The 14,102-nt window shown below is 39.8% G+C and overlaps 1 protein-coding gene across 2 annotated transcripts in view; it reads left to right on the top strand.

Annotated features, from left to right (window-relative positions):
- Positions 1 to 14,102, top strand: part of TENM1 (teneurin transmembrane protein 1) — a 240,286-nt gene that overhangs the window by 149,817 nt on the left and 76,367 nt on the right. Inside the window, exons 12-14 of one of the 2 annotated variants that reach the window (XM_065643702.1) lie at positions 184 to 207; positions 2,819 to 2,965; positions 13,323 to 13,539. In XM_065643702.1, coding sequence (XP_065499774.1) covers positions 184 to 207; positions 2,819 to 2,965; positions 13,323 to 13,539 — 388 coding nt within the window. The remainder of the gene's footprint in view (positions 1 to 183; positions 208 to 2,818; positions 2,966 to 13,322; positions 13,540 to 14,102) is intronic. The other variant, XM_065643703.1, reaches the window with a different exon arrangement.

The following is a 14,102-nucleotide window of genomic DNA, read 5'->3' as shown; positions in this document are numbered from 1 at the left end:
AACGGAGAACGGTCACAGACACGATGTGTTTTGGTCACAGTAGCAGGAACAGAACCAACTGCAGTTAAGAGGGAGACACTTTATATCAATGAACAGATGGCAAGTCATAAGCAAATGGTATCTGTATTTTCATTTGCGTACAGAAGTTCAATCCATCTCAGTTTTGTTCTTTTCTTTTTTAAGCTCACTACTTAGATGCTGTTCGAGGTAAGTTTTTCATATCAGCACTGGGAAAGAATAGTGAAAAGATACAGAAGTATTGGGAATGGAGTGTTTTGTGTTACCTGTTTTGTCTGAGCTTCTGTACTGCTAAGTTGCCAGAACAGATAAAACATTTGTTTATGGAGATATATAAACACAGAAAGATTTACAGAAAAAAAAAAAATCAGCTTTAACAAAAAAATGTGCTCAACCTATTTGCAAACTTGTAGCAACATAAGCATGTTTTATGTGGCCATCTGATATGCTATGTTAGGCGAATCAGGTTTTTTTGCTTTCGCTTACCATTTAAAAGTAATGACGGAGCTGAGAACTTGCTCAAAAAACTTTGTGTTGGTCGTGTCTTCCATGAGAACAAAAATGTTTTGTGTTTCGGTGGGTTTTGGTTTTGTTTTGGTTTTTTTTTTGTCATTTGTGCTTGAACGAAGTTTCTTTTGATAGAGAAGTGCACTTTTTTTTAAAAGCTACCTATGCTAGATGTGATATAGTTCTCTTCAAATCGTTTGATGCAAGAGTTAAATTTTGTGTTGCTCTGTATCTGGTGCTGTCGATTTGATTTCCGTGCCTTGCCGCAGGTCCTGCTTGCTCACGTCAGCGCAAGTACCTTCCCCGAGCTTGGCAGCTGTCCCTCAGTCCTGGCCATGCTGTGCGGAGCAGTGGTGCACATTGCCCCTTACCAAAATGCCGCTAGCTGCAATATCAAACTAACCAATGTTCCAGAAAGACCTGGGTGTTTGTTTTGTGGTTATCATTTTATTTCTTCAGAATTAGACAATAAAAACATGTAGGCATTCATTTGATGACATTTGTCATTTTAGAGGATAGCCACACACAGCAGCAAAATAGAGCCACATACAAGAAATGAATTAACTCGGCAGGGCAGTGAATTGAAGTGGAAAAACATCCCTGTTACCCAGAACAGCTCTCACATCCTGCCTTCTCCCCCAGCTCCCCAAAAGAGGGAAATAATTGGCTTTTATAGGATATCTGGTGGTTGCCAACCTCATTCTATTTTAGAGCAGCAACTTGAAGAATTCCAGTGCGAGAAAGCGGTGCCACCTGTCTCCAGCTCTTCCGAGCAAGGGGGTCAGAGTCCGCAATCTCCCCGGTTGCAGATGCGGTTGGTAACCTGTGCCAAGGGTGGGAAGGAGAGATGAAACGAGATGTGTCTAGTGCAGAGTTGCCAGGAAATGTCTTGCACACGGGGCTGTACGTCACAACGTGGCAGACCAGCTGTACATATTCTCCAACTCCCTGGTCGGCTCCTCCAAAGCCCTTTTGCAGCATCTATCTCTTGGGGCTGCCAAACACATACGCAGGCTGAGGCCTCTTCTTTTTTCCTTTAAAAAAAAAAAAAAAAAAAAAAAATCTGGTAACACTTAAGTGTCGATGTTCACTATCAAGTGCAGAACGGCTTTCAGTTCCTGTATGTCCATGCTGTTAAAAAGAAAGGAGGCCTCTCAGAGGGGCTATTAAGGGCTATTGTGCTATTAAGCTTATTGCTGAGCTTTACCCATTGTCCTTTGGCTCCATATGTGACATGGTGAGGCTTTGACAAATGTCTGAGCTGGCACTAAACTATGCGAGCAGATGGACATGAGTGTACACATCCAAGCAACAATACCCCCCCACTCTTATAGGCAAGAGATCTAGCTGAGAATGTCCAAATTACTATGGATTCAGAATTTGCAAGTATATAATCCAGGGGATGCTACGGTCATTGTTCCAGTTTTGATCTAGAATCAGAGCCACTAAAGGGCAAGTGTTTGTCGTACTTCGATCGGCTGTAATGTGAAGGAAGTGGAACTGGACGTTGGAAGGAAATGCTCCCTCATTTACCTTCCGTGGAAAGAGTTGTATTGTAGCATAAATCAAATTAGCTTTTTTCTCAGTCAGCTGACTATTTATGAATAGAATAAAAAGGTCACCTCCACTCCCTGCAATGTGTAGGATTATGTCCACAAATGCCAGTTTGTCAATTAAGGAATATTTTCCATGTATATCTTCGATATAAACCTTGATTATGTATATACCTTCCTGTGCAATCTACAACTTATCCTTCAATAAGTAGAGAAAAAGATGAAAACAGTAGACTATTAAATATTTTCTTATACAGATACAGAATTCCTGGCCAACACATGCTCTTCATATTACTTGAAGAATTGTCACCAACTGTAAAAATCACACAACTCCCTAATGTTTTCTTTTGGAAACCCATCATTTGATATTAGTGAGCATAAGTAATGGAGGTTCAAGCACAAAAGATCAAGCTCTACTGCTGTGGGGTGACGTACATCCATGATTTGGGGCAATACATCCTTGACAGGTTCAGTGTCTCACTTTTTTCCTGCACACAAAATGTTAGTAAAAAATTCTCATTCCTCACCAAGAAATGACTTTTGAGCAAGCAAAGGCAGGGACCAGGATGGGGATTTTTCCATATTTGGCCAAAAATATAAATGGCTTGGAAGGAAGCTGTCATCATTTGAAGACGGCAAGTATAATGCTATATGAAAGAATGTTAAAGAATACTTGCAACTGTAAAGGAAGAAAAGCAAGCGCCTCCATTAAAGCTTCTTTTTTCCATTTTCTTTTCTAGACGGCTGTCCAGGTCTCTGTTATGGAAATGGGAGGTGCACTCTTGATCAGAATGGATGGCACTGTGTTTGTCAAGTGGGCTGGAGTGGCTCGGGATGTAATGTTGTCATGGAAATGGTGTGTGGAGATAACCTGGACAATGATGGAGGTATGATACATAATTCGAGTCTCTTTGGTTTTTTATCACGTCCTTGATTGTCACTTGAACCTATAGTTTTGGTGTAAGTTTTCCTTTTTATCACAGAATGTAAATGTATGTCTGCTCAAGACAGTTGTTCCACTGACTTCATCTGCAGTAGTGCAGTGAGGGAAGAGACCCTTGTGCTATATGTTATTCAAGGCAGAAGTTATGTTGTGCTGTACATATCATCCCAATACTTGATTTTTTCTTTTAAAAAAAAAAAGAGTAACAAGTAATTTCTTCTATATCTTTTCCACTCTATCTCATGTTCAAGATAACTGTCATCTATTTCAGAAAAGACAGCCAATGGATACCCAAATGAGCAAACCTTCTGCGCCTGTCAAAATGCATCCAGAGTTTAGTCTTATGTTAATATTAAATGAATACATTTGCAAGCATAAAGCATACATTATGAGATTTTTTTTTAACATTAATCTCTCCATGTTTCCACTGAGATACAGCACGCTCTTGCAGTTATCTGGACCTACATTTGAACGATTGTTGAGTAAGCTACTGTAGAAAGTATACAGAAGTAATTTTTGAAAGTGCCATAATCAGAGCCCCGTGCTAAATAGTCATTCGCTGTTTGCCACCAGTTGAACCAGGGCATTTGACACTAAATGCTCCCTACCTCAGACCTTTGTAGTCTTGACTCATTCTAAGGCTCTGTAAGTTTCAGGTTTGCTGGGGAAAGCATAGTTACATTTTTTTCCCTTAGATTCTACACTGAGGTGTACTGAAATATATATTATCGTATTATATCACACTTACCATCTTAGTGTCTTGGGTGAGCTCTGAGAGCCCACTGTAGTGTCAAACCTCGGTATAGTGATTGTCTGTTTTCTTCTAGGTCATTGATAAATTAAGCTTGATTTAGGGCCAAGAGCTGAGGTCACTGTGGGACCTCAATAGAAACATTCTGACTCAGTGATGATTCCTCATTTACAGGTATATTTTGAGACCTCCTGATTTTGTATCCTGTGGGCGCTAAGACCATGCTGTCCTTTGGCAAAGGCTTCCTCATTTCTGAACCCCATTCAAAATCACTCTCTTCCTTTTTATCCTTCCCTTCCTACCTGATTTCCAAGACCTCTGACAACCATCTCTCTGCTGCTCCGGGCTGGTGCGTGTCCCTCTCACACGCGGTCCCACAGCTGCCATCGCTGCCCCCTGCCGTCCCTCCCATCTGTGCATGCTCCCCCCCGCCATCCCAGCCACTGACTCACTCGCCTGCCCTCTTAAACCTGCCCACAAAAACCCTGCTTAGCCTGTAATGTATGTAAAGCATTTTCTGATACACTCTGTGAACCGGCTCTGCATAAACTGCCCTGTATTGTGGTTTTGGGTGCTTTATATTCTGCAATAACGGTGAGTTATTGAAAGAGTTGGCAGTTTTAACTCTAAATCTCCTTGAATTTGTCAGTTTAAGGCAGACTCTTAACATCATTTCACTGCAGATTTTAAAAGTAATTTTCTTTTTCCTTTTTAATGGTAACATAACATGGACTAGGACAGCTCTGTTGACATTACAATTAGAGATAAGTGCAAAGAGAAATGTTTAATTAATCTGACTACTACAGATGGGCTAAATGTAATTAAGTTTCCTTCACAATCAATTTTATATAAGAAAATAAAATTATATCTACATATTACAAACACTTCTTTTTATATATGAAGTTCATAGGATCTGATTTGGCATAAGCATAAATTAGAAAAATTCCCCTGAAGTCATTGGAGTTATACCAGTGTTACATTAATATGAAATCAGAAGCTGATTTCTAGTGTTTCAGGGTTTTGTATACATACACAACAGTAAAAACAGAAATTAGGAGACATGACATTACCTGTAAGTCGTGTTGGCTGGGAGCTTGTGCCTTAGACTATGAGCATGTTACGGTGGCATAACAAGTTGCCATCCCTCAAGCCACATAACTGGATTAGGTTCATAACGATGGAAGCTATTAACGTTTTTGCCGGCGGTTGTGGTGAGTTAAGAGCATGCACTCAGCCGAGTTACAGAAACTCCGCTGACAGGTAGTAACTTCCTAAGCCGTTGGGATGTGATCACATTCGGTTGGTGACACACAGCCCAGGGGATAATGCTCTACACCTAAGGTAATGCTGTTGTATATTCGAAATCATGGTATTCTCACCTAGAAAAGGTCTTAGTCATGCCAGTTGTGTTTAAATCAAACATTTATATCTCAGTCCTTAGGAGGTGTTTTTTGCTTCAAGCTTGTTAGGAGGAAGTCACAACCAAAGAGCAAAGCTGTAGTAAAGTTGAACAATTATTATTTCAAACAAACTCCAATTTCAGGAGTTAGGCAGCATGATAATGTTGGGTAGTTTCCAGTTGATTTGTTATATGGTACTTTCAGAGACTGAAAAACTGAGATTTTTACTATGTAAAAATACATTCAAGTACATGGTGCAAAAAACATGTTAGAAAATGAAGTATTTCAGTAGTTCAAACTGTAGAGATCGAATAATATCATTTATTTGGCATGGGGAAAGGTCAGTGTTATTGTTTGGTCCGTGGTAAGAGCACAAAAGGTTTGGGAGGGAGGAAGTCTTGAAATAATTTTTTAAGGACTGACATATTAGTATAAAGGTAAACCACGGGCATATTCACAGTCATCCTGGTTCTGCAGATGCTGAAGCCCCAAGTTCCTCGTCAGTGCACTTACCCGTGGTGGTAGGGTTAAACACATGCAGAAATATTTTCCTGAGCAGGGAAAATACTATTTCTCTTAGAGCCCCATTAGTATATGCTGCACTTGTACCCTGACTGTACCATAACTGCATTTCCCATTCCATCTCATAACTCTCTGTTAGCTTTTTGCTGCTTGCTGACTTAAGGGCATGTTTACCTGTTCAAATATCACTACAAATATCATTGAAAAGGTCTTAGCATTATAACAGATGCACAACAGCAAGGTTTGCACTTGCTCTTGTGGAGTGCATCTGTAGTCTGTTAGCAGTGTGATGTCCATTAAATAATGCCAAGATGTCAAGCAGATGTCCTTTGCAGTGGGGCCTTTCCCTTGCCCTGGCTTCCCTCACCATCACTTTATTCCCCATTTCTTATTCTCCTCCTTCCATCATTGTGACTGACATGATTTAATTTTCAGTTTATATGCTGACCATTCAGCTTGTCTGAGCAGGTAATTTTCTCTTGTCCTGCCATTACTTTAGACTCATTTGGAAGCTTCAGGAGCTCCAGGAGATGGCTGGGAAGTTCAGCCATCAGGGTTCTGGGCAGGCGAGTGCCCGTGTCCCGGGCGCGAGGAGCCAGAGCCCCCTGCCCCAGCGCTGGGACGTGCAGGGTGCTCAGCGCCTGCTCACCGCTCACCCCCCGCCAAGCCACCATTTACCTGCTGTTCTGACACCTACTCGCATTGCAGGGCTTTGTCTTCAGCTGAAAGTTGCAGCCTGTCACTCCCACTAATTTCTTAGATATGGATCACTCTTTTAAATTTGCCTGGATCGCTTTTCGTCGTTTTCTTTTTCTTTCGTGAATCAATCTTGACTGTTTGTTTTTAAGGAAAATACTATGTACTACAAGCTTTGAATTCACTTCCAAATATGCCTTCAGTCACTTCAGACAATCATTGTAGCTTTCTCCAAGCTTTTCCAAGCACGAGAAAATATATGACTCAGCATAGCCTTGGGTTGATAACCAGTGCTGCTAAAATATTGATGTATTTCTGACCCATGCATTGGCATTTTAATAACCTATCCATCACAGAGATATTGAGTCCATATATAAGTAATATGCTATTATTACACAATATAAATAATACTGATGGGAATGGTTTTCATTGTTGCTGAGCAGCGAGGGCTCCCTGGGGATACAGTTTCTGAAAATCATACCCTGATATATTTGCATTCTCCTGTGTGTGGAAGGCCAAACACCACAGGTGCTCTCTGGATAAAACACTGTACCGCCTTTCCACAAGCATACTGGTGGGTTTCCAGTGGCCTTATGCGACGCCTGTGTTCCCAGTTAGCAGCCTCACTGTCTGCTGCGTGCTCTGGTTTACAGCTAGAATTTGAGAAGGAGTTTGGATTAACACATACGAATAAGCGCTAGAGACTCGTGATGGTTACCGCTGCTTAGTCTCTTCTGGAGTTTCTCTTTGATTCAGTTTGCTCGGATTCCTGGCAACCCTAATTGGACTTAACTGAGCCTGTGGTGAAACGAGTCAGCACAGGCATTGTTTAATGCTTATATGAAATCTGTAAAAGAAAGCAAGCAAATGTAAGTTGAAGACTCTTGTGGATTTTTTTGTTGTTGTTCGCAAACAATAGTATCGAACAATTGATATGCAAGTGTACGGAAAACATCAAATCCTTCAAGTGTGCAGAGTCATGGTGTTGAGCTCTTTCGGTTGTCCTGCGAGGCATTCCAGAGGAAAAAATCAGCTTACTGCAAGGAGAAGCTTAAATCCCTTTTTTTACTTTCTGTGAAAATGTTCTGGACATAGTTCTTTCAGCTCCATCACTGGCTTGTGAACACTGGGGTCGGTCCAGGGGGAGCGGGAGAGCACTCACCCGCACACCTCTGGGCTGCTCTGCAGCACTGAAAGTAAACATCCTTGGTATTACTTACATTAAGTAGTGTATTGCTTAGAGATGGGCTGGATTTTCATGTGTCTGAGCAAGTACATTTATTAGTATGTGTGTTCATGAGTATGCCTGCGTACATTTATATGCATGCACCATATAGGCATATACGCCACTCCTTGCAGTATTCTGGGCCTGACATTAACCATAAAACTTCAAACCTGTTGCAGTTAACGTTAGTGGTGTCTTCTCCATGTGTAACAAAAGCTTGAAGGGGTGAGAATTCTGCTCTCTTAATGAACTTTAAAGCAGAAGAATAGCAATTTTAAGTATTAGTGCTAACTATTTATGTTTTGCTTGCCAGAACATAATGATAGTGGATGGTTTATTAAAATAACACAGTAATACAGGAGGTGGAGTCTGATTGAATTTGTTGTTTTCATAGCCAGTTAATAAAGTGTCTTAGGGGTTTAATAAAAAGGAAGCCGCTGTGAAAGCTCTTGCATGCTGCACCAGGGAGCTGGGGAAGCCACCGCTGCTGAAATGAGAACCGCTTTGCTCTTTGCTTCCCTTAGCAGTGACCCCACCCGGTGCCTCCGTAATGTCCTCCAGTGTTCCACCACCTAGACAATTTGTACTAATTGTGAACACAGGGCCATTTTCAGTGACAGGAGTTATTGTGATATTCTCGTATTTGTAGTCATGAATTGCAAGTAATTCAAGGCTAGATGAGAAGACTAGAAAAGCCAGGATTTGCAAAGTAGATGGCATAAAGCTGTTCATAGCCAGCCCAAAATACGTGATTTGTTCCATGTTCCTGCTGTTAGCTTATAGCTGAAAAAATGCCTTTTCCTTTTCCATTGTTATTTTATTGAGGATTTAATATAGATATTATGCAGCATATGGGAAGCTGAAATACAAAATATATTAAATACAGTCGCTGCACACCACTAGCCTAAACATGGTAAGCAAAGAGATATATTGCTGGACAGGAGCCGATGGAGAGGTGGGTCCGTAGCTCCATTCCCGATTTGTCTGGCTGCTGAAGGTGATCATCCATGTAGAAGAGAGATTGCTGCACAATATGTGCATTAGACAATGTGCTGTACCTAGCACAAACTGAGCATTCCATGACTGCAATAGAAACAGAGCTGAGGAGGTAATTTCATCACACTTGTGGCATTCTTTCCATCATAATAAATAAGAAATATATGTATATAAGTGTATAAGCAAGAAAATATATTTTGTTTGATGGAAAACATTGTGTGATTCCATTAATGCAAACTCCTGACACAATAAATATTAACATAATTCCTCATAGAAAGCTTCCTGAAAGGAAACAAGAAATGGGAAAATCTTGTTCTAACTCTGTGAGCTACAGCAAGGCAGAGAAGAGTGGTTCAACAGAAAACAGAGAAACTTGTTTTGGCATGCTCTGCCTTTTCTTTGAGGTTGTTTAAATTATCTAAGAGTTCTTCGAGGTACTTTTTATCCTCAAGTTGATCTTTGTGAATTCTCTTATAGCAGTAATATTAAAAATATTTTAATCGTCTAATTTACTTACAAAACAAAAAATCCCAGTCTGTCATTATCCCTTGCATTTGAAACGAGGTACCTGGAAGATGTGAAACCATAATCTCAGGCTCATCAAAATGTTAATCACTTTATTATATAATCTGTAGTGCACCATGAGGGTAGCTGGCTGCCTTTTATATAAAATAAAAAATTCTAATAACAAACCAAAATCATTTACACCTCTGTGATACATTTTAGTCCACACTTATGCTGTAATGCACTTTGTGGTAACTGACAGTAGAAACTTCAGTAGACAGGCTCCCCTGCTGTATGAATTACAGTTTTTGCTATTTGTAGTAGTTTGTTCGTACTCCTGACTGTTGTCTCCTGAGATTTAATAGAAACCCTGCTGTTTTCTTAACGTAGTGAGTTTTCAAATAGGATTGGCTTGTTGAAAATGTTATCCTCACACCATAAACTGCCTCCATATGTAACTTGTGATTCTTTAGCAGGTATTTTTACTTGGTTAATTTTCATGGCTCTCACGCTACTACAGTGGTTTCTTTTTTGGGTTTTAGATTTGGGGTTTTTTCTTATTTCTTTCAAATGATCTAAGTTAAAAGCAAAGTCTTAAAGAGCTTAAAGTGGAACAAATATTTTATTTGGAGTTAAGAGTTCTCTATTTGCCCCAAAATAGGTGGTTTATTGTTTTACTTCAGCACAAAGTGTGAAAAATATTTTTCCATTTTATCCAGGTTGATTTCTTTTTTAAGTTTTATTTGATTGTTCGGAGAAAAAAAAAAAAAAAAAAGCTAGATGTTGCATTATTCAGACAATTCTAGTTAATAATTCTTAATTACATACACCCAGTGGCCTGAGCCAAATACTTGGTGTTAAGAGTCATAGAGGAGCTGGTGCTGCTGCACCTCCTGCCTCCCTGCCCATGGAGCATCTTTTCCAAATCTAGCATCTTTCTTCTGTTTCATTCTGCTTGATTGAGAAGGGAGATTGAAATAAATTGGCACCTAATCAATGAAAACATTTTAAAAATGAAAAAAAAAATTAAACACAGCATGAGAGAGAAGCTGTGAATGATAATCTGTAACCTCGAAGACTCCTACTTCGGAATAACATCTATATTTTGGTTAGGAATTTCTTTCTCTGACAACTTGGTAGCCTTTGCTCACAAGGCCATAAGCTGTTGCTGGTGTACCCAGTACTGTGTATATTCATGGTGCTGTTAGAACAAATACCGTTCTCACCATGAGTTATTCAGATTTGCTTCTGGGACTGCACACCCCTACAAATGGGAAAATCACCCTTTTGTAGCCCTGAGAGCCTGGAGAGCCAAATGAAACCAGGTGCAAGTAATTCAGACCAAAATAACTCCCTTAGCAGAACCTGAAAGAGTTTATAAGATAGTCACTTTGCTGACAAGTAAACTGCAAAGAAAAGATGAAAATTGAGCCTGACTGGAAGAGGGAAATCTGCTTTCCTTTTATTTGTTTTCCTTCTGTGTACAGCATGAATGCACAGGGTTTGTTGCAGGCATGTAAGCTGTTGACCAAAGCAAAGAAGAATGAGGACTCTATTAGAGAAAGCAAAGTATTTAATTGTTACTTTTACAGTTATTTCTTTCTAAGCAAATCTTCATATTCTAATATTTCTATGAATTTTCACTCTTATTTCTAACATAAATGAGAATCAGGTCAGCTCAGTTTCCACATCTAATGGCTTGTTGACAAGGGAAAAATTAATCAGAATAGCTGCTGTGGAATAAATTATTCCAAAATAGCTTCCCCCTGGAATCTGTTATTCTGAAAGAAGTGTGCCTTTTTTCTGATTAGTACTTATTTTGCCAGACCAATGCTTGTCAAGTTTCCCAGGTAGACAGCAGTCAGCTTGTAAAAATGAGTACCTTCCAGAAAGTACCTGAGCTCCTTGAACACGACTCGTGACTGCCAGAACCATCCCACTGGCAGAGACCAGCCCGAATGGCTACGTCTAACCACACCAGAGCCTTTGCAGGGATCTTCACCAGTACAAAGCAGAAGCAAGAGGTTTCAATTTCTTCATCACCTTTTCAAGTCTCGTAGAATTCTTTAATATTTGCAATCTTGGAGAATCTAGTAGTAATTTGATGCTTTTTAGTTTACTTATTAGTAATATAGAGAGTTTCATTCCTTGGACAAAAAGGAGGAAACAATAAGAGAAGATATATTTCCCTTGCAGTTTCAAGCCTTGTTTTCAAGGTTTCAGCCCAAAAAGCTCTTTTGTTTTTTCATCACAACACAATGAATACCCCTTTGGTTCGTATCGCTGACTCCTCCATCCACTTCCCGTGTGGGTTTGTTTGGACTGGAGGGCCCTTATTGTTTCAGCTTACTGATTTCCTAGCAGATTCCAATAGCTTTCTAGGTTTTCCTGAATATAAAGTGACTGCTACACTCAAGCTCAATAAACTCAACATCGTCCTTTGAAGCTCTTCTCCTACAACTGGCAAATGCCTGATGTCTCTGGGACTGGGGGAATCTGGAAAGAACTTAAAGCATGCACTGACCTATAGCTATTCCAGCTTTGCTGGGTCTTAGATTATTGTTGCTAGCTATCTACAGTTGCCCTTGGCTAATTATCACAAAAACTAGCCAGCTGTGGCTGATTTCTCAGCTGCAGTAGGACAGATTTGTCAATATTTTTTACTTAGCCAAGCAGTTACCTTGCTCAAGGTCCAGCAAGGATTTTCAGATTCTAAGAAAGCCCATTCCTTAACACTTGTTTGTTCTGTAGAAGGGCTTTTGCTTTCTTTTCAAAGTGAATATTTTATGCTGTTATTTACTGAGCATTCACACAGTGCAATGTGCTCTATTGAGAAAAGAGCAGAGTTATCTGAGGGTTGGTCTCGCACCCATTAAAGTCAATGACAAAACCGCAGCATCTTCCCTGATAACGCAGTTTGCCCTGAGGAGGTACAGTTTTATAGGCACGAACAGAGCATGAAAAGTCAAAACATGAAGTGAAAATATCTGACAGTATGTTGATCCTATAGCATTCCAATTTTAACACAAGGGAAATCCATACAGTAATATGATGACTCCGCATTTATTCAGACTGACCTTGTTAAAAATACAAAGAGATGTCTTTGTTGAAGGATACAATGCCTTAATCTTGCTTTATATGCATTAGTGTGCTTGTCAATCCATGGAAGTTAGCAACTGCTAAGTCATAAAATGAATGTTTAAGAAGGTAGTTGGACATTTTACTGTACCTTATTAAATCTCTTTCTGGTTGAGTATGCAATTTAAGCAATTTGGATGTCTAAGCTGCTAATAGAAGCCCAATTTTAAGTTTTATTTAGGTGCTTAATTTAGATGCACTTCAGTGCTTCACTTTTCACCATGAGCTTTGGACAGTTAAGTAAATTAATTAAAAAAAAAAAATCCTAGTTTTTCATACTTGCAAATGGAAGAAGGAGGAATAGGTGTATTTTCACTTTCCAAATTTGTTCTCCTGGTGCAAACATCCGTGGAGAAGACTGTATCTGTCAGGTCACTGGGATAGAGCCTGCATCAAGGTGTGTATTTACATAATATATTACCAACTACAAAAGAACTATAGCCATGCTTCTGCCCTTTTTGGGTCATTCTAGTATTGCAACCAATAAATGAAAAGTAAACGTCCTAAACCGCTAGTAAATCTGTTGTAGAACTTAAAATGTAAGACAGACAACTGTAACAAGCACTTTTTTTTACTACTGTAGTGAAGATGCTTGTGAGAGTTACATTTCAGACTTCATTATTGCAGAGTGGTCGGAGTGGTATGTGTTGCGGAGTGGTATGTTCTTTGCAGGTGTGAAGAGAGATTAGTGACAATAAAGGACTATTAGAGATAGCAGCTGCACAGTGTGGATCGTGCACCCCTTGGACTAACAAGTATTGTGCAGTGATTTTCTTTTTCTGCCTGTTCTGCAGTGAAGACACTCCCACTCTCCCCTGTTGACTTAGTTTGTGGGTTCTGTTTTCTCATTGTCGTGCAGGGATTTTATGAGGTGATAACGATGTTAATCACTAGAGGAAATACCCCTTCTGGACTAAGCATATACATTAATGCTTTATTGAATTTGAAGGTGTCGTAGTCAGCATGCCTTCCGATTGATTAAATACCTCCTGTGCTTTCCGGTACTAAACACGGTGCTTTATTCTCAGAATCACTCAATTTCCCAAACTTTCCATTCTCTCTGTTTTAGATGGCTTGACAGACTGCGTAGACCCTGACTGTTGTCAGCAAAGCAATTGTTACTCGAGTCCTCTCTGCCAGGGTTCGCCCGATCCCCTTGACCTTATCCAGCACAGCCAACCACCTTTCTCTCAGCATCCTCCGAGGCTCTTTTACGATCGAATCAGATTCCTCATCGGGAAGGAAAGCACTCATGTAATCCCAGGAGATGTCTCATTTGAGAGCAGGTGAGTTTTCTTTTAGAGAAAAGAATTTCCCGAATGTTGAGAAATACAATGAAATTATTTAACAAGGAAAAAACAGATACCCGGATAGCTGAGAATTCTTCACTGGTTATCAAAATATACTTAAAAGGATAGCAAACATTTAAGTCCCAACAGCTGAGGATTTTGTTTATCAGGTTTTCATTACTACCTGTCTAATTCATAAACTGTCACAGCAAAAAACTCTTCTGCTGTTATTAGCAAGACTTGGATGGTTGTGGAAGGTAAACCATCTCATCCTTACAGAATAAGTGGGGGAAGCTCAGCCCTTTCTGCTGTAGATGCATACAATGGCAGGAAACAGAAGGACAAGTTGGATTCATATGCGCTATATTCAGTCACTTTTCTGCACAATAGAGTTTGTGTGATATTTACAGTGTAATAAATTTAATATGTGCCACTTACATATAATCCAGTTACCTAAATTAGCAAACTTTTTTAGTTTTACTACATGTCGATAGACCAGCGCAGAGTTTAGCATTTTATGCTGCAGGTTGCTCTCAAGCTGTCAGGCAAACAGTAGAGCG

The sequence above is a fragment of the Caloenas nicobarica genome, chromosome 12, assembly GCF_036013445.1.
Source record: "Caloenas nicobarica isolate bCalNic1 chromosome 12, bCalNic1.hap1, whole genome shotgun sequence".
Classification (NCBI taxonomy): Eukaryota; Metazoa; Chordata; class Aves; order Columbiformes; family Columbidae; genus Caloenas; species Caloenas nicobarica.
The sequence above is the reverse complement of the archived record's forward strand: the minus strand, read 5'-3'. Positions and strand labels throughout refer to the sequence as shown.